Source organism: Pocillopora verrucosa, chromosome 5, assembly GCF_036669915.1.
Source record: "Pocillopora verrucosa isolate sample1 chromosome 5, ASM3666991v2, whole genome shotgun sequence".
Taxonomy (NCBI): domain Eukaryota; kingdom Metazoa; phylum Cnidaria; class Anthozoa; order Scleractinia; family Pocilloporidae; genus Pocillopora; species Pocillopora verrucosa.
In genome coordinates, this window is record NC_089316.1 from 20,345,815 (window position 1) to 20,371,838 (window position 26,024).

Below are 26,024 nucleotides of genomic sequence, written 5' to 3' on the forward strand. Positions count from 1 at the left end.
ATGGTTGCTTATCTCGATACGAGTAATCAAAACAAGTGTAACACATTGCATCAACAAAAGTCCCAACAGCTAATTAACAAAACGCCTAAAGCAAAGTCTTGATTTGATTGAATTACAGTTGACGTAAGCGTTACAGACAGGATATGAAAATTATGTTCCATGACTTTTAAATCACTAACTTTCGGCATTTGCCGAGCAGCTATGTTCTTGGTATTGAAGTCTATTGACAGTTATAAAAAAATCATATCGTGACAGGCTTCGTTGTGCTTTACAACTTACCCAATTTTCTGTCTAAAAAACAACTTTGTGCCCCTTCTTGCTAGAAGAGGCTCTAAATTAAGATGTTGTGCGAAATTACACGTTGGTCAACATTGGGTATTAAAGGAATGAACCCAAACAAAAGGAAAACAACTGTTACACAATATGAGAACAAAGTCTGATAGCAGTATTACCATATTCCCTTCTTTTCCGTAATTTCCTGCTCTGTATTAATCTTCATTCATCTCCCCCCTCCCCCCCCCCGCCCATCCCTTCACATTTCCCAATTCCAAAATTGGTTGAAATACATAAATTGCTAAAAGGCATATGGTACATACCTTCTACAGCCGTGCATGTTGCTGCACAGACTTCCTTTTCATTTTTCAATTCTTCTTCTGTTGAACCACACAGAGCTGTACCTGAATCTGATGAATATAAAAAATATAAATTATGCACATATTAAATCAACCAAACACAGGCAAGGCTCAAATTTTAAACAAATTTATTGTATTAGTACTAACTATAAGTATAAGTAAAAGAATCTTTTTCCTCCTTTTAGCTTCATTGAAAAAGTCATTAGAGCGACGAGAATTTTGTAGAAAAGGGATACATGGAAAATTGTTATTGATATGTTTGATCCATTTGTGCTGGATGACTTGTAAGCAAACGTGAATACATGTAAATAGCTCTTCTTTGATCACCATTGTTCTATGTTTGAGAACTAACTCATTTGTTTTCTAATAGTGCTTTCATTAATAAAGTTTTACCGGTATCTCCGTACATTTCCTTTTAAGTTGAAAGTAAAGCAGAAATATCAGGAGCTGTTAAAGAAATACTACACATGTTATATAGCTTCATCCCAATCAGCAATTACTGGTACACGAAGGTCTTTGCTTCACCATACTTAATAACTTTACATGTATTTCCTCGAATAAGCACCTAGGCACGAATTATTTCAAGTTGTGGCTAAAAGGAAGGTCGCTTATTAAAATCATATAAACTATAAACTGTTCTGATTTGACTGTAGTTGAAGATTTCTAAAGTTGTAAATAAAGTGGAAATAGAATCAGGTTTTCCATCTATTTTGGACAGTAAGAGAGAAGGGGAGGATGATTATTTGATGGGGGGGGAGAGGGGTGTCAGTGCTCTTGTTTGATAAGTTGACCTAACTCACAAAAGTTTCACCTAAAATCAAACAATTTGAAAAGAAATTAAGAAAGGCAAAATTATGCAAGAAAGGTGTAGAGAGGGGAGAATTGTAACACAACTAGTAACTTTAAGGGGGAAATTAAGACCGAGTAAACGTTTAAGTTGTAGAACTGTTGTCAATGACAGAAATTTCTTATTTAGTTGAATTCCAAATCGAGATACACCCGTCTTGATCTTATGTTAGAGATTTTTCACCAAGACTGATAGTAATCTGCTGTATTGTTGTCTAAACGTGCGGTTGAAGCTTGGTCGATATTAATTGTGTCAATTGTGTCAAGTTTTGGTCGTTGGCCATCACTTTGGTCTTCAGTCAAGTTGTTCTATTTCACGTTTGGTAATCAAAAATAGTCCCAACTGCTCGTTTACTACACAGCTAAAACGAAGCCTCGAATAGGTTTGTTTTCAATTCCTCAAAGTGTTACAGACAGGATATTAAAGTAAGTATACGGAAAAGAATTTCTTCAAAGCCCTGGCATTTTGGAAAACTTTCATAGTTCAGTCACTTTCTATGACATCTGAATCACTACGTATAAGTATTCACCGACCAGCCTTATTCTTTGTATTAGAATTTATTAATAGTTATAATTAACCCTTTACACCCTAATATCAATATGCATATTCTCCATACTTTCTCTACACGTTTCTTAAGGTTCTGAAAAAGAGAATTTGTTTAACAATCAAGAGCTTCTTCTTGTCGATCATTTCCCTTATTCTCATGACCTTCATGTTTGAATCAGGGGTGATCTTGTAAGGAGAAAATAGATGCCAGTCACTCTAAGGTGTTAAAGGGTTGAATGTCATGACTTGTAAAGTTTACTCACCTTGAACAGACTTTGTTTGTTCATTCCCATCAGTTCTTTTTCTCTTTAAAGAGGTGTTTGGAGCTTTTTCTGTGGAGAAAGAAGAGAAATGTCACATTATATGGAATGCCACCTAGTTTGGAAACCTGCAAACAGACTTCCATTTAGGAGACAAGTAAAGGGTAGAAATGATGGATGTCTTAACGTCCGTATTGCTCTCTCACTTCCATATTGTTTCAATGTTACTTTCTGTCCTTAAAATCAATCTTGCCCCTTTTTGCAAGAGGAGGCTTTAAATGACAATGTTATGAGAAATTATATAGTGATCAATTTTGGGTATTAAAGGGATTAAACCAAAGCAACAAAATAGGAATGTAATATAAAGTAAGAGGAAAAAGTCTAATATCCCTGAGGAGTCCCAGTCCCTCCCCTATAGTACTCCCTTGTTGTTTTATCCAGGATGTTCTCCCCAACCCCCCTTCCCCCTTCATATTTCACATTGGTTGCAATACATAAATTGCTGATAGGCACGTGGTGTCTTCCTTCTACAACTGTACCTGTTGCTGTCCAAACTTCTTTTGTATTTCTCTGTGCTTGTTTTGTTGAAACATATGCAGCTGCACCTGCAACAATGGGTTTAGGTCAATAGACATTTTAATACTCACATGTAAACCATGCAGTCATAAATAGTGCACTCATTGGAATTAGTTCGTGTGCATGTGCATACATTCCCAGCTTATAGATATGATGCAGTAATTTATGCCTGCATATACTTCCAACAGCATTTTGTCACAGTACCTTAATCTCATGAATATCAAAAAATACAAATTATGCAGTCATTAAATGAACCAAACACAGGTTAGGACTCAAATGTTTAACATGTTTACTATATCAGTGCTAAATAGAAGTTAGAGAATATTTGGCCTCCCTTCACCTTCATTGAAAAAGTCAGAAGAGTGAGAAGTGTTGTGGAAGAAAGAGTAACACAAGCATAAACATTAATATTGTTTGATCCAACTGCTAAATGACCCATAAGCCAACAAGAATACTACAAGTAAATTAAGCTCTTCTTTGATCACCAATTATATTATTTTTTGGTGAGAACTAACTCATATCCTTCTTCATTACTTCAAGGCTTTATCTACATACTCAATCTCTTTCCGGAGTTCACTCAAATAGTGCTTTGATTAATAAGTGTTGGGATAATAAAGTTCTACAGGTATTTCCATACATTTCCTCATGAGTTGAAACTTAAAAGCAGGAACAGTTTTTCAGAAGTTTTTCATACACTGAACAGCTATCAGCAATTACACAAAGGTCTTTACTTCACCAAATTTAAAAGTTTCAGATATTCCATTTCCTTGAATAGGCACCCAGGCGTGAATTATTCCAAGTTTTGGCTAAAAGGAGGGGCACTTAGTGGAAGGAAGTCCCTTAATCAACTGTGTTGTTTTGTAAAAAAATTATAGGCTATACTGATTTGGCTTTAGTTGAAGTTTAAAAGGTTTTAAATTAATTGGTAATAGAATAAGATTTTCTTTATTTAGGACAGTAAGAGAGAAGAGGAGGGTGATTATTTGATGGGGGGGGTGCTCTTGTTTGACATAATGGTCTAGAGGGGGGTGCTAATCTCAGAGCATGGGGTGCCACTTTTACAAGGAAATACAGTAATTGGCCACAGTCTTAGACTAGAAGATGCTGATATTCCTATCATTGCAGCAATGAAAAGTTGATTTCCCAGATTTCTTTTAATTTTTTTAAGAACTTTTCTGTGGCATACCTGATTTACTGATTTATTCCTCATAATTCTCCTGACAGTTACAGTCTAATTACAATATTCCTAAATGTAACATGCAATGCAAACTTTACAGACCTGGTACAGACTCTCCTTTTTTATTCCCCTCTGTTTCTTCACAGTTTAGGGAGCTGTGTAGAGCTTTACCTACTGACAGTAAGGAGAAAAAATAATTTCTCTCTGCAGTTCAGCCAAATTATGCTCCTCAGGAAAGTGTCATAAGTAATCACAGAATACCCTCCTAGGAGGAGAGTTAATATTAAAACTACTGTACTGTACTAGTACTGTACTGTACTGTACCACTTAATTTTTTCAGTTACTAATAAAAATAATATTACTGACCCCTTTCACTTTCTTCCAGCATTTCTTGCATTTTGATTTTGTCTGTCCTTCTGAATTTGCAGGCAATTGATTGAAAAAATCCACTTAACAAGTTCTTCTTTGTCTCTTCAGTTTTTAATACATTCTGCTTAGCTGTTTATTTAATTTGAAGAAAATGAAACATTTATTAACTCAAGTTTCTGCTCAAAATTATAGTGAACTTATCGATTGTTAATCAGCCAACATCTGCAGACTTTAAGACAAACTTTCAACAACATTTAAGCATTGAATGTTAGAGTTACAGCACTATTTCACAACTCTACTCTCTAACTGTCAGAGATCTGTTGTACATTTCAAACAATATCATGCAGGCTTATTTTTCAGAAAAGAGCAAAATTAGGGCATAACCTGCAGTGTTACATGTTCACTCACCCACCTGGCGCAGACTCACTTTGTTCCCTTCCTTCTCTTTTCCCAACTTCTGAGCCACTGTGTGGAAGATTGCCTACAGAAAGTTAAGAGAAATATTTATTGGATCAGCTGATATCATAGCAAGCAAACAATTTTATTTATTATCTGCCAATCATTTAAAAGCTTCCACATCTCCCCCTTCCCCCCTGGGCAACCCAAGTGCAAATGCCTAGGGGGTTGCCTGAGGGTTGCCTGTGGGAAGGATGATAAAGTTTTGAATTGATGGCACATGACTGTTTGCAAAATTTTAAATGACACAATTCTACTTCAATCACAAAACTGTTAAATTGATGTGCATGCTGTAAAATATTCAATTATACAAAATTTACCAGTTGCCACCAAAACCGCCTTCCTTTGTGTTTCTTCTTTATCATTTGAACTGCATGGAGCCTTTTCTGGAGATAATGAAAATGAATAAAGCTACTGAAAATTAATTTTAAATTTCAGGATACCATACTTCTTTCTATAAGAACCCATGAGGGTGGGAGGGGGGGGGGAATAACTGGAAGGATGGTACTTAATGGGATGAAATTCAAATGTTGCACTTAACACAACCCAATATTTACCCAAACTGATGCCATTACATGATGATTACATGAACAAGTTTCTATAAGTTTATTACAAATGAATTATTTTGATCTGCAAAACTACTGGGTATGAATGTAGTAAATTGTAGTTTAAAAGGCCATTTTAAGAGTAAGACAAGCACTAATATATTGATATTGTTTGATCCAAATGCTAAATGACCCATGAGCCAACACGAATACTGCAAGTAAATTAAGCTCTTCTTTGATTACCAATCATATAAATATCATCTTTTTGCAACAACTAACCTATATCCTTCATCATTACTTGAAGGATTTATCCACATTCTAAATCTCTTTCTGGAGTTTACTTCAATAGTGCTTTGATTGATAAGTGTTCAGATAATAAAGTTCTACACATATTTCCATACATTTCCTTATAAGTTGAAAGTCAAGCAGAAACAGTTTCAAAAGTTCTACATACACTAAATAGCTTCATCCCAATCAGAAGTTACACAAAGGTCTTTGCTTTACCAAATTTAGTAGTTTTAGAAACATAAATTTCTTATTTAGTTTAAGCTCTTCTTTGATTACCTATTAAATCATTTTTGAGAACTAGCTCAATCTCTTTCTGGAGTTTACTCAAATAGTGCTTTTACAAGTGTTGGGATAATAAAGTTCTACATTTATTTCCATACATTTCCCTATATGTTGAAAGCAAAGCAAGAATATTTACAGAAGTTCTACATACATTAAATAGTGTCCAGGTGCGAATTATTCAAAGTTTTGGTTAGAAGGAGGGGCACTTAGTGGAAGGAAGTTGCTTAATCAAGGAGGGTGTTTAGTAAGAATTAAATTATAAACTGTACTTATTTAGCAGTTAAGTTGAAGCTTAAAAAGTCATCAATAAAGTGGTAACAGAATCAGGTTTTCCTTTTATTTAGGAAAGTGGGAGAGAAGCAGAAGTGATAATTCTAGGGGGGAGCTTGTTTGATATAATGGCCTCGGAAATACAGTAGTTGATCATAGTATTAGACTGGAAGATGCTGTGGCATACTTGCTGTTTAGTTGAAGAAAATTAACTAGTCTAAGGAAATTATTCACTGATGTTTCTGCTCCAGTTTCTGAAGACAAGAGCTTGGGATGCCTGTGCTCACAGCTGTCATTGAAAACACTCCTTTACAGGAGTTTTTTGTTTACCTAAAGGATCCTGCAAGTAGACAAATATTACATACCTGCTGCTTGCACTTCTCCCTCGTCTCCCTGTGTTTGTCCTCTTGTTTCATTTGAAGTGTCTAAAGCTGCATAGAATGAAAACACTGAAGTTATGATCATGACCTTCTTTAAGTACTTAATCAATGAGGATTTTAGGTCAGTGAAAATGAAAGAGGTTTTCTATTGTTAGCATTGAGTGGAATTATGGTCATCTCAGAGTACTTGGTATATATTAAGATATATATTATTATTATTATAATATATATTATTATATTAAGACCGAAACTAGAATATCTTAATCAATTTTAAAGAGCTTTTAATTTTCTTTTAACTGTGCAGAAACTATATAGTTAAGTCGCTGTAGACTTAGTACACAAAATAAAGAAAAAGCTGGCTTTTTTCACCTGTTGGATGACAATATGAGCAATCAAAATTATCCCTGGGCTCCAGCTGATTAATTAGAATTATGTATAACTAATAAAATTTTAAAAAAGGAATTAATATACATACCTGCTGCTTGAACTTTTTTCTTGTCTCCTTTTGTTTTTTCTCTTGTTTTATTTGAGGTGTCTTGATCTGCAGCGAAAACTGAATTAAGATAGTCATAAATTGCAACGCATACACCTCTATAATATATAATAGCCCTATGCAGCCATTTTTCTTTTTTTTTTTAACTGTTTTCATTGTTTTGTACAATTTATAATTCCTTGGATCATTTCACTGCTACAAAAAATGTTGGATTGGTAGAATATTTGTTCAATAAAATTGAACAAGCTGATGTTGGGTTTCCAAGAAAATGTCGCCTCAAGGAACTATTAAAATCATACATACTGAATGATAACTGCTGTATGTTAACTCAGAATAATTCTTAATTAGTTTTAAACAGCTTCTAGTTTTCATATCATACAATTCTGCTGAAAGCAGGCAGCTGTTTACTGTTCACAAACCAAAGGAAAAAAATTACTGTCTCCATCTGTGGTCAAAATAATAAAATCATATCCTCATATTGATGAAGAGCATATGCAAATATCCTCACTTAATTGGGTCTACAAAAGGTACAATAACAAGAAAAATTTGAATTTTGTTTGTGGCATTCTACAAAATGAGTTAAATATATGTACCTTCCGCTTGCCCACCTGTCCTTCTTTCTCTTGTTTGTTCTGCTGTTTTATCTGAAGTGTCTGGATCTTATACACAGGACAAAATACAAAAGTAATGCATTTACATATCTGTAAGGCTGAGGATAGGAATAAGAATTTTTCAGTTTAAACATTGACACCTGAACCACCCATACCTGCCCATGCCATGTGGTGGACAAGAAATGATCCAATATTTTCAAGTCTAATTTTCTGTACCTTTATGATTATGTTAGACCTTCTAGAACACAAAATGAAAAGTAAAACTGCTATAAAATACTCTGCCTGGAAAATAATAAACATCCAGGTCTTAAAGCAGTAAAATAAGTTTTTGAGTCAACAACACTACGATTCCCTTAAGATGCAAATTGAGGCTGTAAAGTGAAAACAAAGGACTTCAAGCAAAGCCTAATGACATTCTGAAGATTCTAAGGCTCAGCAAATATTGTGTTTGAGTAAATAGATGTCAAAAAACTATTGTTTAATAGAAGATTTTGTGTCAAAACATAGAACTTTCAGAATTTTCACCATTAAATGCTGTGCAACATTAACAGAAAATATCAGCAGACTTTTATACAATCCTTCAACAACACTTAAGCATTAAATGTTACAGTAGTATTTTGTAACTGCACCCTCTGACTGTCAGAGAACTGTTGTACAGTTCAAACAATATCATGCAGGCTCACTTTCCAGAAAAGAACCAAATTAGGGCATAACCTGCAATGTTACATGTTCATTCACCCACCTGGCGCAGACTCACTTTGTTCCCTTCCATCTCTTTTCCCAACTTCAAGGCCACTGTGTGGAAGATCACCTGCAGAAAGTGAGGAGAAATATTTATCAGATAAGCCAGTATCATCGCAAGCAAAGATATTTATTAATTATCTGCCAACCATTTTTAAGCTTCAACATCTCCCTCCTCCTTCCTGTGCAGCCCACAGGCAAACGTCTGGGAGGTTGCCTAAGATGTTACTTGTGGGAAGGATTTTGAAGCTTTGAATTGATGGCACATAACAGTTTGCAAATTTTAAAAGACACAATTCTACTTATGTCACAAAATTGTTACAATAATGTGTATGCAGTAAAAAAATTCGTGAAAATATTAACTTTTGTAAATAATATGAATTCTTCATAATTAGACCTGTATCCTTCCTGGCAAATACTGCTTATTGTTCAAGGATTTTACAAACATTATACAAAACTTGCCAGTTCCTGTGAAAACCTCCTTCCTTTGTGTTTTTTCTTTATCATTTGAACTGCATGGAGCCTTTTCTAGAAATAAAGAAAATGAATAAAGCCACTTGAAATTAATTTTAAATTTTAGGATACCGTACTTCCTCCAATAAGTGCCCATGGGGGTTCGAAGGGGAAATTACTTGAAGGATGGTGCTTAATGGGACGAATTAAAAACAACAGATAAGACACATAACGCTTTAACCCCTGAGAGTGACTAGCATCTAATTTCTCCTTACCATATCATCCCCAAAATCACATAAAGGTCACAAGAACAAATGAAATTATCGCCATCAATTGAAGCTCTAGATTATAAAACAAATTCTCCTTGTCATCCCTTAGGAAATGTATTGAGAACAATATGGAGAACAATATGGGGACTCTGCAATCACATGGAGATAGGAATAACTGAATGGAATAGAAACTATTCTACTGCACGGATTAAACTGTAGGTGAAGTTTAAAAAGTTGTAAATGAAGTGGCAATAGAAACAGGTTGTCATTGTACACCTACTATTTTAAAAGTGAGGAAGGAGGGGGGGCAGTTATTAGAGGGGTTGCTCGTTTGAAATTATGGTCTAGGTGGTGCATACTTATTTAGGGGAGGGCACTTATTAGAACATGGGCACTTATTCAAGGAAATATGGTAAGTCATCTTGGAAAAAAATATCTTAAATGAGTAATCTCTCTCTTGATTATTTTTTCAAAAATAATTGAAAGGGCATCAATAAGTAGCAACCTTCATTCACCAAAAACAAGAATTAGAGACAGTTCCTGATCATCTAATAGCTTAGCACAGGAAAGTAAAACAATTGTTTCCTTTACTAAGGAAAAAATCTTTCTTTTGGAAGTCAGTAGCTATAATTCTCACAGTGCAAATATTCTTTGAAATTAAAATCGACTTAGAAATTTTGGTTATAGTTACTAAAGCAAACCTGTGAATAAAGTCTCCTTAGGAGTGGGACTGGGAGCCAACTGCAGAATCATCTTCATAAACTTTTCACATTCCTCCTTCCAGTGGTACCTCTTCCCATAATTCCCTCTCAGATGCAGGGCATAGGCATACCTCTCATCTGGTGTTTGCTGTGATAGCTCTTGGATTTTTTTTGCCCATTCCTCTGGTGAAGCTGATGGGATGACCACAGCCATCCCACCATCCACAGTTTGAAGGGCTTTGGCTATACCACATTCCCTGGAGACCAGTACAGGCACACCAGCTGATATGGCCTCTAGGGCCACCAGCCCGAAGCCCTCGGTGCGGGATGGCATCACAACTACATCCGCTTGACGAAACATCTCTCTCATTTCTTCGTAATTACAAAAGCCTCTGATGGTTAGTTGATTCCGTGTTATTTTCGTTTCCTCCAGGAACCATTTTTCAATCTTCCGTTGTTGATCTTGTGGTGCACCAACAAAAGTGAGCTCGAATTTTCTTTCCAGTGAAGCTACAGCCTTACCGATTATATCGTATCCTTTCAGTTCAAAGTCCTCAAAGCTTCCACGACCGAACATGAAGATGCGAAACTCATCTTCTCCTGATGATTCAAATTTATTCGATTTCCTTGCTGTTGGATTGACATACTTTTCGAAAATCCCCGGAGTAATGACTTCTACTTTGAAATCTGGCAGACTTCTTTGATATTTTCCTTGTAGTAGGGAGCCTACTGCAACGACTGAGTCAGATGCTTTGCAGAGCTCCAGTTCTCGTTTGTTCTTCGCTTCGTTATCTGCAATTGCATCGGCCGTAACGCTGCATTCCAGCTTGTACTTTCCAAGGTCCTCGCAAAACACATGCACAAAGTGTATCCACTTACAGCCTGTTATTCGTCGAATGGAATAAGCCGCACCACCAAACTTTCTACCGTGGCCAACGATGATGTCAGGATTGGAAAGCTCTGATGGTGGAAATCGAATCCATTCAAGCGGATCACTAGATCCAGGAGGGCGCTGTGCTGTGATTAAATGGATTCCATTGCTGCTCGCATCTTGTCGTTCTTCTTCTGTGCTTTGGCAAACAAAGCAGTGAACCCTGATTCTTTCTTTCGAATACTTCGCTAGATTCAAAGCAAGCTCCCTGTTAAACGTTGATAATCCACCTTTCGAAGAGCCCCACTCGCCACAGATAAACATAACATCAATACACTGATCCACGATTACTTCTGCGCTACAAGATGCTCCGCCCTCGAGGTCTTTAGTTTTCCCTTTATCTTTCACAGAATTCGCGTCGAGTGCATTCAAGGATCCTCTTTCCATCTCAAGGCTTTTTCAATAGACAAATGTGAAGTGTAGAAAAGAGAATCACTTGTACGCTGGATCTTTACACGCAACTTCCGCCTTTAAGTCGCGTGCGAAATAAGAGCTTTCCGAACACTTTCCGAACATTTTCCGAAACGTCACGGAAAAGAGAATAGTCCTAGGTCCATATCAAGAAGAACTGTGATAGTCTCTTCTATTCTTCCTTGGTTCTTTCTTGTTACACTCGGAAATGACCGAACTCAACATTCTGTAAGTCACAAAAAGACAAGCCATCATAAACCGCAATCGAATGGAAACGAAACTTAGATTTCTTGTCTCCTCATCCTCAGTAACAGCATGTTAATGCATAGAACTTTTGTTAACGCTCTTAAACCAGGCATTGTGCAACAAAGATCTCAGTTTCAGTGTCCTTGTCCACCGTATAAAGATGTCTGTTGGACAGAGATTCATTTTGACGACATCGTGGCCTCCTCTGCTCAAGCTGTTATACCTTTCAATTTTTGATAATGTTGACAAAGAAACAAAAAAACGATCTAGCCGAAACGAAGAGAATGCTTTGATGATTTTAAAATGACCGACTTTTATTTTTTTTTGGTTTATTTTTTTTTTTGGTGTCTTTTTTTTTCTTTCCTTCCTAGGACGATTGTAGTAGAGAAAACTAAACTGGAGTGATCCAAACACACGTCATCATCACTTTTACAGGACACTGGTAGCCTTGTACCCAGACCTCCACGGCTAAGCGGTTGTAACGATCCTTCATTTCAGTTATAGTTAATCGGTAGGATATGGGTACGAGACTAGACGTTGAGTACGGAGAGCCGGGTGTATTGTTCTTCTCCTTTTCCTTTCCTTTTTATTTTTATTTCATTTTGTTTGTTTAGGGGAGGGAAAATGGGTACCGTTCGGTGACGTGAGTCAGACACATAAAAACTCTTTTAAACGCTTCAAACATTTGGCGTGTAGGATCGATGCTCATATTAACCAGACCGTGAGTTGTTCTGACTCTCCCTTTTTACGATTTGCAAAACAATCTGTCGTCATCAATTTTATCGATTAATATGTGCTTGTTGCAATAAAAACTTGATTCTTCGCCGGAAGAGTTTTTAATTACACTGGTTTATAAAACGATAAGTTCCAAAATTTTCAGCTTCTCAAAAGAACCCATAACCAGGCATTTGAGTTAAGGAACATATAGATAAAAATAAATGAAGTTATGAAATTAAAATAACTGAAAAAAAAAAAGTAACTAAAGGCTCCCCAACCCGACCCTAGTTAGGGAGTAGTGTGCTTCTCCCCCGGCTTGCGCTTTTTTTTAAATAACCATGATGCAAGCGGAGAAAGGTACGTGTTTGAAGCCTCTTTGTTTCATGGTTTTCGGTCGGATGAATTTATTTTGGTGCTGATAATCGCTAAAATGTGACACGAAAATTTATGATAGCACTCTTCGATGAGTCTCCCAACATTGCTGAGGACGCGAAATGAACAATGAAAATAGCGGAGAGGAGGAGGATGGAAGGATAGAGTCGCCTTTGAATGATTCGATTAACAGTAATTCGAAAACCCGCCAAGGTACTTTGAAGTATTTGGCGTGATTTCGGTCATCTCGAGTAACTCACGAACTGTTGTTTTTCCCTGTACAGCTGTTGACGAAAATGCATCAGAAAGTCTTAAACCGCCCAACAGTAAGATATTTCAGCTTCAAATGGATGAGTTTGGTTCAAGAATTCGAGAGACTGGAGAGAAACTGGTAACACTTTGCTGATTAAGCCGATTTTGAATGAGTCCCTTTCATTGAGAGATATCTTGTCGTTGTTGATATCGCAGGTGTAAAATCGTTTTTTCTTACTTTTTATTTGTTTTTAAATGTCCTTAATTCTTTGCTTGTAGAAATCACTTGAAAAGCAGATGTTGTTGTCGGGGGGCAGAATTAACAAGTCGGCTGCCCTGGTCGATAAGGAGAAGTTGCACGAAGAACTTCAAGACCTACGCACTCAGCGCGAGAAAGTCATCGAAGAAAAGAAACATTGTGATCTCGAACTTAAAGGGTTAATTAAATGATCAACTTCGGAAGAAGGTTTGTTGTATTTTGCTCTCGAAATCCGCGAATAGCACAACGACAGTATGTTTCCTAAACTATTTTTAGCAAGTGACATGAAGGTTGCGGATAAATTGTAGTGGTAAACCGCTATAAAAAGCTGTTTCCGATTTATTTTATTGTTATTTCTCTGAATTGATCTGTGATCTTCCTTTTAATTGAAGGTTTACCAGCTTCTGTGCTTTTTTAATTTAGTGATGTGATTACAGTCGACCATTTTTCTGTCGATTGCCATTTATCGGATTGAAGAAATATAACTCAAGTTTGTAACTAAATTGGAATTGGATCATCACCAAAAAACCTTTTTATAGCCAGTTTAATTTATCATGTTATTTTTGTTATAATGTGTCTGGAGGAACAAATTTAAGTAAAATTTCCGCACAGCCCCATCCTACATTACGCATTCAGTTCTTGAATAGAGAAAACAATGACAAAAACAATACATTTCCATTGGGAAAACAGATTTGTTTTACTATAGTGTTGGGGTGTGCGGAAATTTTACATAAATTTGTTTAGTTTATAGTAACGTGGCTTTTTCCAACGGGATGATGTTGAAATTTGATAGTGATTCATTAAACCCAAATATACGTTTTCTTTGAGTGACAGATATTTAGCGAACTGAAAGTTTTTATTACTTAACCCACCAGAGATTTTGTGAGTTTCCCATCTTGTAAATGCAAAAAAATAATGCAGTAAAGATTTAAACAGTCATTTCTAAAATTTAACAAGTGAAAGGGAATGCAAAGTTGTATCAAAAAAAAAATACAGGCTGCTAAGGAAAAGTTGTAAAAATGGAATTTTTTAGCTGGCAATAATTTTTTTCAATGCATCTTTACCATGTAATAATCAGTCAAAATTTTATGCGACTGTATCATAGAAATTTTTGGATGAATTACGAAGAGATGCCACAGAATATCAATTAAAAGCAAATTTTAAAATGGTTATAGAAGATAACTTTTAATGTTGATGATGATTGCATATTGGAACTTTTAGTTGTACACATATTTTTTGCTACCTCTTGGTGACACTTGAAGTATTGTTGGGGCAAGTTTTGATTCTTCTGCAACTTAAATTTGGTCAATTTTGATTTGGGATTGGCAGGGAAACAGAAGAAAAAAGCTGTTACGAGAAACATATTTTGGTACACACAAGCAGTGAAGGAAAGATGCAACATTTAAATTCTGCTAAAATAGATATGTATTGCATACCTATTAGGGCTGCAAAGTGTCTCAGAGAACACATAATATTGCATATTTACCTTATAAAGAAATGGCCAATTATTGTGATTAAGACTTACACATCTGAAAAGAAAAAAAGTTTTGGCATGTAAGAGTGAGCTATGTGCATTCAAATCTCTGTAGGCTTGATGCTATAAACTTACAGAGAGGTAATTACTTATATTTTCTCTTAACCCTTTACACCCTAACATCAGTATGCATATTCTCCATACTGTTCTCCATACATTTTCAAAGAGGCTGACTTTGAGAATTTGTGTAACAGTCAAGAGCTGCTTTAGTTGGTGATCATCTCCTCTATTCCCCTAACTTTCATGTTTGAAGATAGGGGTGAAATAGAAAGGAGAAATTAGATGCTAGTCAGTCTTAGGGGCTAAAGGGTTAACTGTGTGTACAAAGCTCCACACAGCTGTCTAGACTGTGTTGTGTTTTGTTTTATAAAACTTAGTTGCTGTTTAATATCCGATAGGTAATTGCAAAATAAGCTTAGAAATAAACAAATAGAAGACTATGAAAACAGTAATATATTATATAGGAAATTAATACTTATCAACAAACTTGAGTTGAAAACAGAGAGCTGGAACAAACGAGAAGAGTGCATACCCAGTGAATAAGCTTTACATTACATTGTAAAGATATCTGAGTTAAACAGCTTATTGTAACTGTCTGTTAGACTAGCCTGTATGCAACAGATCAATAAATCTATCAGGTCTGGCAAGGAGAATAAAAAGTATTAGTAAATTTAGTTCTGAGCTTTTTTTCACAATGTTAGAGGATTATAATTAGCACCTTAAATTATTTGAAATAATCAACTATGGTGAATCAAAGATCTTAATGTAATTGCTGACTTAGATAAAGCTTAAATTTAATAAATATAGAATTTATGTAACTGTTTCTGCTTTAGTTACGATCAATAAGGAAATGTATGGAAACAATACCTGTAAAACTTTATTATCCTAACACTTATCAATCAAAGCGCTACTTGACTAAACTCCAAAAAACGAGATCTCATGAGAGTATACATTTATAGATAAATCTTGAACCAATAAAGAATGAAATGAGTCAGTTCCCAAACCTAGAATGATATGTTGATCAAAAAGAGCTATCTATATCTATTTATGGCTTATGGGTCAGGCAATTGGCACTTGGATCAATTGTCAAAATGTTTGTGCGTATATAATTTTGTCTGCCTTTTTCCCATATAACACTCTGGTCCCACACTTCACTGAAGCTGAAACTGGAGGCAAAATATGCTTTCTTTTACTTAGCTCTGCATTGAACATGTTTAACATTTGAGTCTTGCCTGCGTTTGGTTCATTTAATTACTGCGTTTACTGGTTTTTTGTTGTTGGTGTTTTTTTTTCAAATTCGTCTGATTTAGGTACAGCTGTACATGATTCAACCGTTCTGAGAACAAGCAGAGATAAATAAAAAAGAATCTTTTACAGCAACAGATACAGTCACTGCATAGTTAGTCTCCTCTACTAACTATGGTCACTGTTGTAAAAGGTATACCATGTGCTTATCAGTAATTTAATATGCAAGGGGGAGAGACTGGGACCGATCAGCGATATTACACTTTTTTACTTCAATTTTTTGCAACATCTATATTCTGGTGCTTTGCCTCAATCCCTTTAAAACTCAAAGTTGATTAAGATGTAATTTCTCACATCATCTTTAATTAGAGCCTCTTTTTGCCATAAGAGGTGTTGAAATTATTGGCATTTTACTTTTTTCGTTGTTCGTGTTTGACTTGATTATTTGATTACTAATCAGCGACTGGAAGCGACTGTAGAATGTAAGCGCAGAGTGACATAGATCAGAAATGGATGATGACGTTTAATCAATAGGAATAGGTTGAATACAGTACGTGAATGGTTTTATTGTAATTTTTGAAGAACGCATCCTTGTGAGTTAAGAGGAAAAACCTTGTGAAACCAGTGAGGAGAAAGTATTCTAAAAAAAAAACGTGATTCTTCAAGTGTGGTTTCTTTGTGTTTAGGGAACGGGAAGTTCGCCATTAATTAGATTTTTTTCCGCGAGCAGAAACCGAGAAATTCCCAACAGGGACAAGAATTTGTTTTAGGGCCGAACTATTACTACTAGTAAAGCAAATCGAGAGAGAAAGAGCACAACTTATTTGTAGACACTCATCATTTCTGCATTTTCCTTTTTTGTTTTTACTCGCAAGTTTGGCGAGGATTGTTCAATACCACGGATTGTAAGGAGTCATAAATTTAAAGTGACTCGTCGATCCGTACGATCCGTACGGATCGTGTAATGATCTGAAATGTATTTACGAGTCGTACGCTCCTAACGCGCGAGTCGTCTGCTGTATTCACGAGTCGTAAGGTCGTGGTGTCGATCCATAAATGTTATTAAAGAGACTTTTTTCACCACTTGAGTCTTTCAGGCCATGGTGGATTTTGTAGTTTCGTACGATCCCTGGGGATCGTGTGAAAAATTCACGAATCGTGTGACCCGTACGAATCGCCTAATGTCTCGGGTCGTGTTGTCCATCCGTGAATCTTAGTAGGGATACTTGGATTTTGTCTGCTAACCTGGTGGTGTGTCGTGCACTTCGTGTGTTGCTCTTTGGTAGAACTAGTTACACCCTTGTTGTTTGCATGTGCACTGAGCAAGTGATCCGCTCGTATCGTGCAGATCACGCGTGCATTTTAATCCACGCGTCGACACACTTGGTCATGGCCAGAGAGACTCTAAGTCTCTCTTATGAGGTTTACAGATCGACCGGAAAACTTGACTACTCGTGAATACAATAGCAAATCTCATTGTCGCGTAATATTTCTCCTAAAGTAAAATTTACGAGTTTCATGATAAATCTTATGTGTCTACATCGTTTTTGTGTTATGTTGCCTTAATTCCTTTTAAAATTTTACGATTTTAGGCGCCACCTTTGTGAGCGAGAACAACAACTGAATCAGTCAGGATTCTTTACATCTCGCCTCATCATGTGACCCATACTTTCTAGATTAATTGCTGCTGTGTCACATGCACCTTTCCTTTGCCTGCATAGATTTTGAGTAAAGGGGGCAAGTTTCTAAAGAAACAGTGGTGCTGCGTCGGTGGAAGAGTATAATAGGATAGTTTACTATTATCAACTGAGTTGATTAAGTTAATTGGCCCTCGTGAAAATTTTAAAAGCTGACGTTTCGAGCATTAGCCCTTCGTCAATCGCTCTAACGCTCAAAACTTCAGCGGCTAAACTCTTTGCGGTGACCAATTTACGTTATCAACTCAGTTGATAAACTAAATTACCTAGTTTTTGAGTAGCCTAGTTAGATATGCAAAGTCAAGTTCATTAAACTAGCATACAAAAACGACAACTATCTTGTATACTTCAGCGGTTTGCTAAATTATGCCAAAACTGACGCTGACACAATTCTCAAAGGCTCACTTAATGCGAACGTGGGGAGAGGACTGGCAAGAGTCACCAACTGTACCCTTCCTAAACGCAGTTCTTCAATCTCTCAAATGTTTTTTATTTTGGCTTGTTTGTTTGGGGCCGCTCATTATTTATCATCTGGGGGTGGGGGGTAAGTAGGGTGGGAACATTTTGTTCCCCTCGCCACCCTTCTATGGCTCTGTGGTATTCTAAGGATTTCCCTTATCAGCAGACACCCCCCTCTAGATGCTCTATTAGTGACAACTGGTCCAACCTCCCTTCTCTTAAAAAAACCAAAAAGTCCCCCCCCCCGAAAAAAAAAGGCCTCCTTCCCCATAGACGATATATACATGTACTGCTCCCTTTAACCTTCCCCTTTCTCCCTATTTATCCAAACAAGGATTTTTTTCACTACTTTCCCAGACGCTAGAACTATCAAAGTCATTCCCTTTGACAAACAAGACTTTCTTTCGTTCGGTGATATAAAATTTTATTGACTACAGTTATAACGTCGCTTACAAAGGTTACCTAAAAATTTGTTGTAATTAGAGCCTCTCAGTGATGTTATCATTTCTTTATTGGTACAGGTAATCGCACTACATCGAGTGACATTTGGTATAAATACCCCAGTTTTTTGTTTTTTATTTTTTAAACCATCTTAATTTCACGTGCCCGTAGGGCGTGTGAAATTCGTTGTCTTTTTAAAAATTACGAGTGCTTACTCATCTCAGTTTCCCTATGAAAAGTCATGTCACTTCTTATTCATTTTAAAATGAACTAATTTTCGACATAGCTTCACTGATAATGAAGAAACAAACAAAAGGTAAAACACGTACAAAAAGATTCATTCAAACCCTGCAAACATCATCGTGTGTTGGGTCAAATCAACGTGTTACGTTCAAAGGAGAAAAAGTTTCGACATGCCTTTCTTTTTTAAGCTTTTATACAGTTCCTTACGGTTTTTTTACTGAATTAACAATGTTCTGCACTGTACTAGCTCTCTTCTGCATTGGTGTTTCATGAAAACTGTATTGCAACCAATCAGAATGCAGAAATTTCTTCATGTATTCTATTAACAGGTTTCCTTGAAAAATGAGATATTCTTAACATCGATCGTGTTAAAAGTAAAAGCTATGTGCTATTATATAAAATAGTATTTAAAAAATAGATCTGCTATGCAAAATACACTGGCTAAACGTCTGAATTCATACTTCTTTTCTTCAAATTTTACCAAACATTCCAACCTCGATTTTAGCTTGATACAAATGTTATCGGAAGACATTTTCAGCTACGACAAACTAACTCAGCGAAATACAATTTACGTTCATATTTCCAACTTTTGCATCAAACTACACAGCCGTTATATTACATCTATATGTTCTATAATAATAAAAAGTTATGTGGTAAAAAACAACCTATTTACTTGTGAAAAATATACAAAATCACATTAATTTTGAAACGTCTTAAATAGGAAAATAAAGAGGCCGTTAACGTTGCAGAAACCTACACTTCTGTCTTTGAAATTAATACGTCCTAGTAAAAAAACATCCTCGTATTTGTGAAATATACATAACATTTTATCAATTTTAAAAACGTTTAACTAGATAAAAATAAAATCACCGGTAATATTGTAGACATACACTACCAGCTTTTCCAGTATAGTACAAACCACAAGAGAACCTCAAATATTGACAACACCACGCAAATTGTAACCTAAGAGAAAAAACCAAAGAGTATTTTAGGAAGAGAAATGAAGATTCCTCTGACAATTGAACAAGAACACGCTGCACTAAGAGAATGTATATCTTCATGCCAAATGCAGCCCAGCACTAACACCGCAACATACGATTCATTCGAATCATTCATATCTTTTAAGCTTATGGCTGTGCTCTGTCCAAATGCCACTGACTTTTGTCTTCGGGTGACTTGTACAGCTTTTATTTCCTGAAAGCTTTCACAAGCTGGATAAGCAAATTCTGAGAATAATGCCTGTATGCACACAGTGTTGAAATCAACTAGCTTAATGGAACTAAATCATTACACTCAGCCAACATGCCACAGAAAGCCCAGGCTCAAGTACAACTTTAACGACAGAAGCTATTCCGTACCGAAACTGTTGAACAGCTCACAAGTTGTACAGATTGTACGTAGGTCTAGGTGTAGTTGGTAAAATATCAAATAACACACAGCCTGTTAAAAACCTCCTCCAAAACGGCTTCGAAGTTGACGGAACAAACAAACCAGTAGGTTACATTTTGACATTGAAGAGTTAAGCAAGCATAAAATAAGCTGTAAAGCTTACTTCACCAACCTGAGTTAATCATTGCCTGTTGTTGACTCACTTCTAAGCACGTGATTCAATAGCAAGTCGAAACAATCTGAGTCACATGATGAGGCATGATACAGAGAATCCTGTCCTTTGTTATCTTTAGCCAAAGGATTGGCTCCCCTCTCAAGAAGATACTTTACACCCTGCAGCTCACCATAAAAAACAGCGATGATAAGAGGCGTTTCACCATCAGCTGTTTTTGAGTCAACGTCCGGCAGGTGGGTAAGGATATGATCAATGGTATCAGGGTCACCGCCCTTTGCGGCATAATGTAACAGGCTCCAACCCCTTTTGTCATCACAGGCTATAGCTGCTCCCTTCTCAAGAAACCATTTCACTGCATGTAATTTGCTAGTGAAAGCCGCCACCATAAGTGGCGTGTAACCCTCGCTTGTTTTTGATTCAATGTTGGGCAGGTGAGTATGGATTAGAGATATAATATCAGTGTCTCCGCCGTATACGGCAAGATGTAACGTGTTCCATCCTCTGTTGCTTTCACAGGCTACAGTTGCCCCCTTCTCAAGAAACCATTTCACTGCATGTAATTTGCCTGAGAAAGCCGCCACCATTAGTGGCGTGAAACCCTCGCCTGTTATTGACTCAATGTTGGGCAGGTGAGTATGGATTAGAGATATAATATCAGTGTTTCCGCCCTGTGCGGCAAAATGTAACGTGTTCCATCCTTTGTTGTCCGTCAGGGAAGGATCTGCTCCCCTTTTAATCATACTCCTCACCGCTTGAACATTGCCATTCAAAGCAGCATTCATTAGCGGCGTTCTGCCTGTTGTGTTCCTGGAGTCAACAGAAAACCCACGAGGAAGCGTCGATTTCATCTCAGTGACGTCACCTTCTTTTTCAACAGAGTGTAACTGATTCAATTCCTTGTTGTTCTCGCTCACAGAAGTGTCGCCTAAAATCGTATAATGTGAAAGGAAATTAAGATTGGCATTAAACTCCAAGGAGGATGTAGAGACATGAGATTTATTTTCGAACTAGCCCCGTTAGGAGGAAACTTGAGTAACAAAAACATTTGTAAAAATAACAATTATAGTAATAGTAATTATGATAATAATAATAATGACTGATAGGCATCCACTCTGATTGGTCAAAGATTGCGTCACATCTCGCTAAAGTCACCTCGCGCGAGGAGATTTCATCATTTCAAACTTCTACTGGAAAATGGTTGCTTATCTCGATACGAGTAATCAAAACAAGTGTAACACATTGTATCGACAAAAGTCCCAACAGCTAATTAACAAAACGCCTAAAGCAAAGTCTTGATTTGATTGAATTTCAGTTGACGTAAGCGTTACAGACAGGATATGAAAATTATGTTCTATGACTTTTAAATCACTAATTTTCGGCATTTGCCGAGCAGCTATGTTCTTGGTATTGAAGTCTGTTGACAGTTATAAAAAAATCATATCGTGGCAGGCTTCGTTGTGCTTTACAACTTACCCAATTTTCTGTCTAAAAAACAAATTTGTGCCCCTTCTTGCTAGAAGAGGCTCTAAATTAAGATGTTGTGCGAAATAACACGTTGGTCAACATTGGGTATTAAAGGAATGAACCCAAACAAAAGGAAAACAACTGTTACACAATATGAGAACAAAGTCTGATAGCAGTATTACCATATTCCCTTCTTTTCCGTAATTTCCTGCTCTGTATTAATCTTCACTCATCTCCCCCCTTCCCCTCCCCCGCCCATCCCTTCACATTTCCCAATTCCAAAATTGGTTGAAATACATAAATTGCTAAAAGGCATATGGTATATTGATATGTTTGATCTATTTGTGCTGGATGACATGTAAGCAAACGTGAATACATGTAAATAGCTCTTCTTTGATCACCACTGTTCTATGTTTGAGAACTACCTCATTTCTTCTCTAATAGAGCTTTCATTAATAAAGTTTTACTGGTATTTCCGTGCATTTCCTTTTCAGTTGAAAGTAAAGCAGAAATACCAGAAGCTGTTAAAGAAATACTACACATGTTATATAGCTTCATCCCAATCAGCAATTACTGGTACACGAAGGTCTTTGCTTCACCACACTTAATAACTTTACATGCATTTCCTCGAATAAGCACCTAGGCACGAATTATTTCAAGTTGTGGCTAAAAGGAAGGTCGCTTATTAAAATCATATAAACTATAAACTGTTCTGATTTGACTGTAGTTGAAGATTTCTAAAGTTGTAAATAAAGTGGAAATAGAATCAGGTTTTCCATCTATTTTGGATAGTAAGAGAGAAGGGGAGGATGATTATTCGATGGGGGGGGGGGGGGGTGTCAGTGTTCTTGTTTGATAAGTTGACCAAGCTCACAAATGTTTCATCTAAAATCCAACAATTTGAAAAGAAATTAAGAAAGGCAAAATTATGCAAGAAGGGTGTAGAGAGGGGAGAGTTGTAACACAACTAGTAACTTTAAGGCGAAAATTAAGACCGAGTAAACGTTTAAGTTGTAGAACTATTATCGATGTGGACCTTATTTGACAGAAATTTCTCCTATAGTTGAATTGCAAATTGAGATTAGTTTGTTACACCCGTCTTGATCTTATGTTAGAGATTTTTCACCAAGACTGATAGTAATCCGCCGTATTGTTGTCTAAACGTGCGGTCGAAGCTTGGTCGATATTAATTGTGTCAATTGTGTCAAATTTTGGCCGTTGGCCATCATTTTAGTTTTCAGTCAAGTTGTTCTGTGTGCTATCACAATTGGTAATCAAAAATAGTCCCAACTGCTCGTTAACTACACAACTAAAGCGAAGCCTCAAATAGGTTTCTTTTCAATTGCTCAAAGTGTTACAAACAGGATATGAAAGCTATGCTACAGAAAGAATTTCTTCAAAGCCTTGGCATTTTGGAAAACTTTCATAGTTCGGTCACTTTCTATGACATCTGAATCACTACGTATAAGTATTCACCGACCAGCCTTATTCTTTGTATTAGAATTTATTAATAGTTATAATTAACCCTTTACACCCTAATATCAATATGCATATTCTCCATACTTTCTCTACACATTTCTTAAGGTTCTGAAAAAGAGAATTTGTTTGACAATCAAGAGCTTCTTCTTGTTGATCATTTCCCTTATTCTCATGACCTTAATGTTTGAATCAGGGGTGATCTTGTAAGGAGAAAATGGATGCCAGTCACTCTTAGGTGTTAAAGGGTTAAATGACATGCGTTGTAAAGTTTACTCACCTTGAACAGACTTTGTTTGTTCATTCCCATCAGTTCTTTTTCTCTTTAAAGAGGTGTTTGGAGCTTTTTCTGTGGAGAAGAGAGAGAAATATAACATTATGGAATGCCATCTAGTTTGGAAACCTGCAAACAGACTTCCATTTAGAAGGCAAGAAAAAAGTAGAAATGATGGATGTCTTAAGGTCCGTTGTGCTCTCTCGCTTCCACACTGTTTCAATGTTACTTTCCTTAAAAATCAATCTTGCCCCCTTTTTGCAAGAGGAGGCTTTACATGACAATGTTATGAATAATTATAAATTGATCAATTTTGGGTATTTAAGGGATTAAACCAAAGCAACAAAATAGGAATGTTACATAAAGTAAGAGGAAAAAGTCTAATATCCCTGAGGAGTCCCAGTCCCTCCCCTATAGTCCTCCCTTGTTGTCTTATCCAGGATGTTCTCCCCAACCCCCTTTCCCCCTTCATATTTCACATTGGTTTAACTACATAAATTGCTGATAGGCACGTGGTGTCTTCCTTCTACAACTGTACCTGTTGCTGTCCAAACTTTTTTTGTATTTCTCTGTGCTTGTTTTGTTGAAACATATGCAGCTGCACCTGCAACAATGGGTTTAGGTCAAGAGACATTTTAATACTCAAATGTAAACCATGCAGTCATAAATAGTGCACTCATTGGAATTAGTTCATGTGCATGTGCATATATTCCCAGCTTATAGATATGATCCAGTAATTTATGCCTGCATATACTTCCAACAGCATTTTGTCACAGTACCTTAATCTCATGAATATCAAAAAAATACAAATTATGCAGTCATTAAATGAACCAAACACAGGTTAGGACTCAAATGCTTAACATGTTTACTATATCAGTGCTAAATAGAAGTAAGAGAATATTTTGCCTCCCTTCACCTTCATTGAAAAAGTCAGAAGAGTGAGAAGTGTTGTGGAAGAAAGAGTTAGGCAAGCACAAACATATTGATATTGTTTGATCCAAGTGCTAAATGACCCATAAGCCGAAACAACTAACTCACTTCCTCCTTCATTACTTCAAGGCTTTATCTACACACTTAATCTCTTTCTGGAGTTTACTCAAATAGTGCTTCGTTTAACAAATGTTGGGATAATTTTAAGTTCTACAAGTATTTCCATACATTTCGTTATAAGTTGAAAGTAAAGCAGAAACAGCTACAGAAGTTCAACATACACTAAATAGATTCACCCCAATCAGCAATTACACACAGGTCTTTGCTTTTCCAAATTTAATAGTTTTAGAAACATAACTCTCTTATTTAGTTAAATTGCATCATTGAAAAATTGAGATTAGTTCGTTGCACCCATCTTGATCTTATGTTAGAGACTTTTCAACAGAACTGATAGTAATTCGCTGTATCAATGTTTAAGTGTGTGGTCAAAGATTGGTTGATATCAATTGTGTTAATTGTGTCTAGTTTTGGTTGTAATTGAAAATGCCTGTCAGCTGTCATTTTGATATTCATTCAAGTTTTTCCGTTTGCTATCAGGATGAATAATCAAAAATAGTCCTAGCTGCTTGTTAACAACACACCTAAAGCGAAGCCTGGACTTCGTTTGTTTTCAGTAGCTCAAACTGTTACAGACTAGATGTGAAATTCTGCTACAGGAAAGAATATTTTCTTAGCTTTGGAATTTTGGAAAACTTGTGTAGTTCAATCATGTCCTAGGGCATCTGAATCACTAATTTGCCGTATTCACCAACCAGCCCTATTCCTTGCATTAGAGTTTATTGACAGTTATAATTAAATGACATGAGGTGTAAAGCTTACTCACTTCGGAAACACTTTGTTTGTTTATGCCCATCAGTTCTTCTTCTCTTTAAAGACGCCTTTGGAGCTTTTTCTGTGGAGAAAGGAGAGAAATATCACATTATGGAATGCTACCTAGTTTGAAAACCTACAAACCGACTTCCATTTAGGAGACAAGAAAAAAGGAACTGATGGATGTCTTAACATCCGTTGTGCTCTCTCACTTCCACACTGTTTCAATGTTACTCTCCTTAAAATCAATCTTGCTGCCTTTATGCAAGAGGAGGCTTTAAATGACAATGTCATGAGAAATTAGATGCTGATCAATTTAGGGTATTAAAGGGATTAAACCAAAGCAACAAAATAGGAATGTTACATAAAACAAGACCAAAAACTCTAATATCCCTGAGGAGCCCCAGTCCCTCCCCCATAGTCCCCCCTTGTTGTTTTATCCAGGATGTTCTCCCCAACCCCCTTTTCCCCTTCATATTTCACATTGGTTGAAATACATGAATTGTTGATAGGCATGTGGTGTCTTTCTTCTACAACTGTACCTGTTGCTGTCCAAACTTTTTTTGTATTTCTCTGTGCCTTTTTTGTTGAAATGTATGCAGCTGCACCTACAACAATGAGTTTAGGTTGAAAGAAAAACTTATTTTAATACTCCAATGTAAACCAAGCAGTTACATGTTCAAAAGCCACACACAAAACTCACAACCCCAAATGCACAATTATTGTTGTTAGATCACTAATAG

At 36.4% G+C, this 26,024-nt stretch overlaps 3 protein-coding genes across 13 annotated transcripts in view; 1 reads left to right on the top strand and 2 right to left on the bottom strand.

Annotated features, from left to right (window-relative positions):
• LOC131781273 (serine/threonine-protein phosphatase 6 regulatory ankyrin repeat subunit B-like) overlaps nucleotides 1–26,024 on the bottom strand; it is a 40,217-nt gene that overhangs the window by 4,301 nt on the left and 9,892 nt on the right. Inside the window, exons 1-13 of one of the 11 annotated variants that reach the window (XM_066167737.1) lie at nucleotides 9,897–11,275; nucleotides 8,936–9,001; nucleotides 8,490–8,543; nucleotides 7,730–7,780; nucleotides 7,104–7,169; nucleotides 6,614–6,679; nucleotides 5,184–5,249; nucleotides 4,820–4,888; nucleotides 4,405–4,536; nucleotides 4,141–4,212; nucleotides 2,825–2,890; nucleotides 2,289–2,357; nucleotides 597–683 (exon numbers count right to left, since the gene is read on the bottom strand). In XM_066167737.1, the coding sequence (XP_066023834.1) occupies nucleotides 597–683; nucleotides 2,289–2,357; nucleotides 2,825–2,890; nucleotides 4,141–4,212; nucleotides 4,405–4,536; nucleotides 4,820–4,888; nucleotides 5,184–5,249; nucleotides 6,614–6,679; nucleotides 7,104–7,169; nucleotides 7,730–7,780; nucleotides 8,490–8,543; nucleotides 8,936–9,001; nucleotides 9,897–11,214 (2,182 nt within the window). In that variant the 5' untranslated portion in view covers nucleotides 11,215–11,275. Of the gene's footprint in view, nucleotides 1–596; nucleotides 684–2,288; nucleotides 2,358–2,824; nucleotides 2,891–4,140; nucleotides 4,213–4,404; nucleotides 4,537–4,819; nucleotides 4,889–5,183; nucleotides 5,250–6,613; nucleotides 6,680–7,103; nucleotides 7,182–7,714; nucleotides 7,781–8,474; nucleotides 8,544–8,935; nucleotides 9,002–9,896; nucleotides 11,276–26,024 lie in introns of those variants that run through there. The other 10 variants (XM_066167734.1, XM_066167736.1, XM_066167733.1 and 7 more) reach the window with 10 other exon arrangements.
• LOC136281176 (uncharacterized) lies at nucleotides 12,580–15,628 on the top strand. The gene is made up of 3 exons (XM_066167419.1): nucleotides 12,580–12,786; nucleotides 12,858–12,964; nucleotides 13,105–15,628. Exons 1-3 carry the CDS (start codon nucleotides 12,696–12,698, stop codon nucleotides 13,273–13,275), a joined length of 369 nt encoding a protein of 122 aa, XP_066023516.1. The 5' UTR covers nucleotides 12,580–12,695; the 3' UTR covers nucleotides 13,276–15,628.
• The window catches only part of LOC131796473 (ankyrin-2-like), a 178,383-nt gene continuing 170,791 nt past the window's right edge, over nucleotides 18,433–26,024 (bottom strand). The window contains exon 14 of the mRNA XM_066167742.1: nucleotides 18,433–19,666. The gene's annotated coding sequence lies outside the window, so the exon portion shown is untranslated. The remainder of the gene's footprint in view (nucleotides 19,667–26,024) is intronic.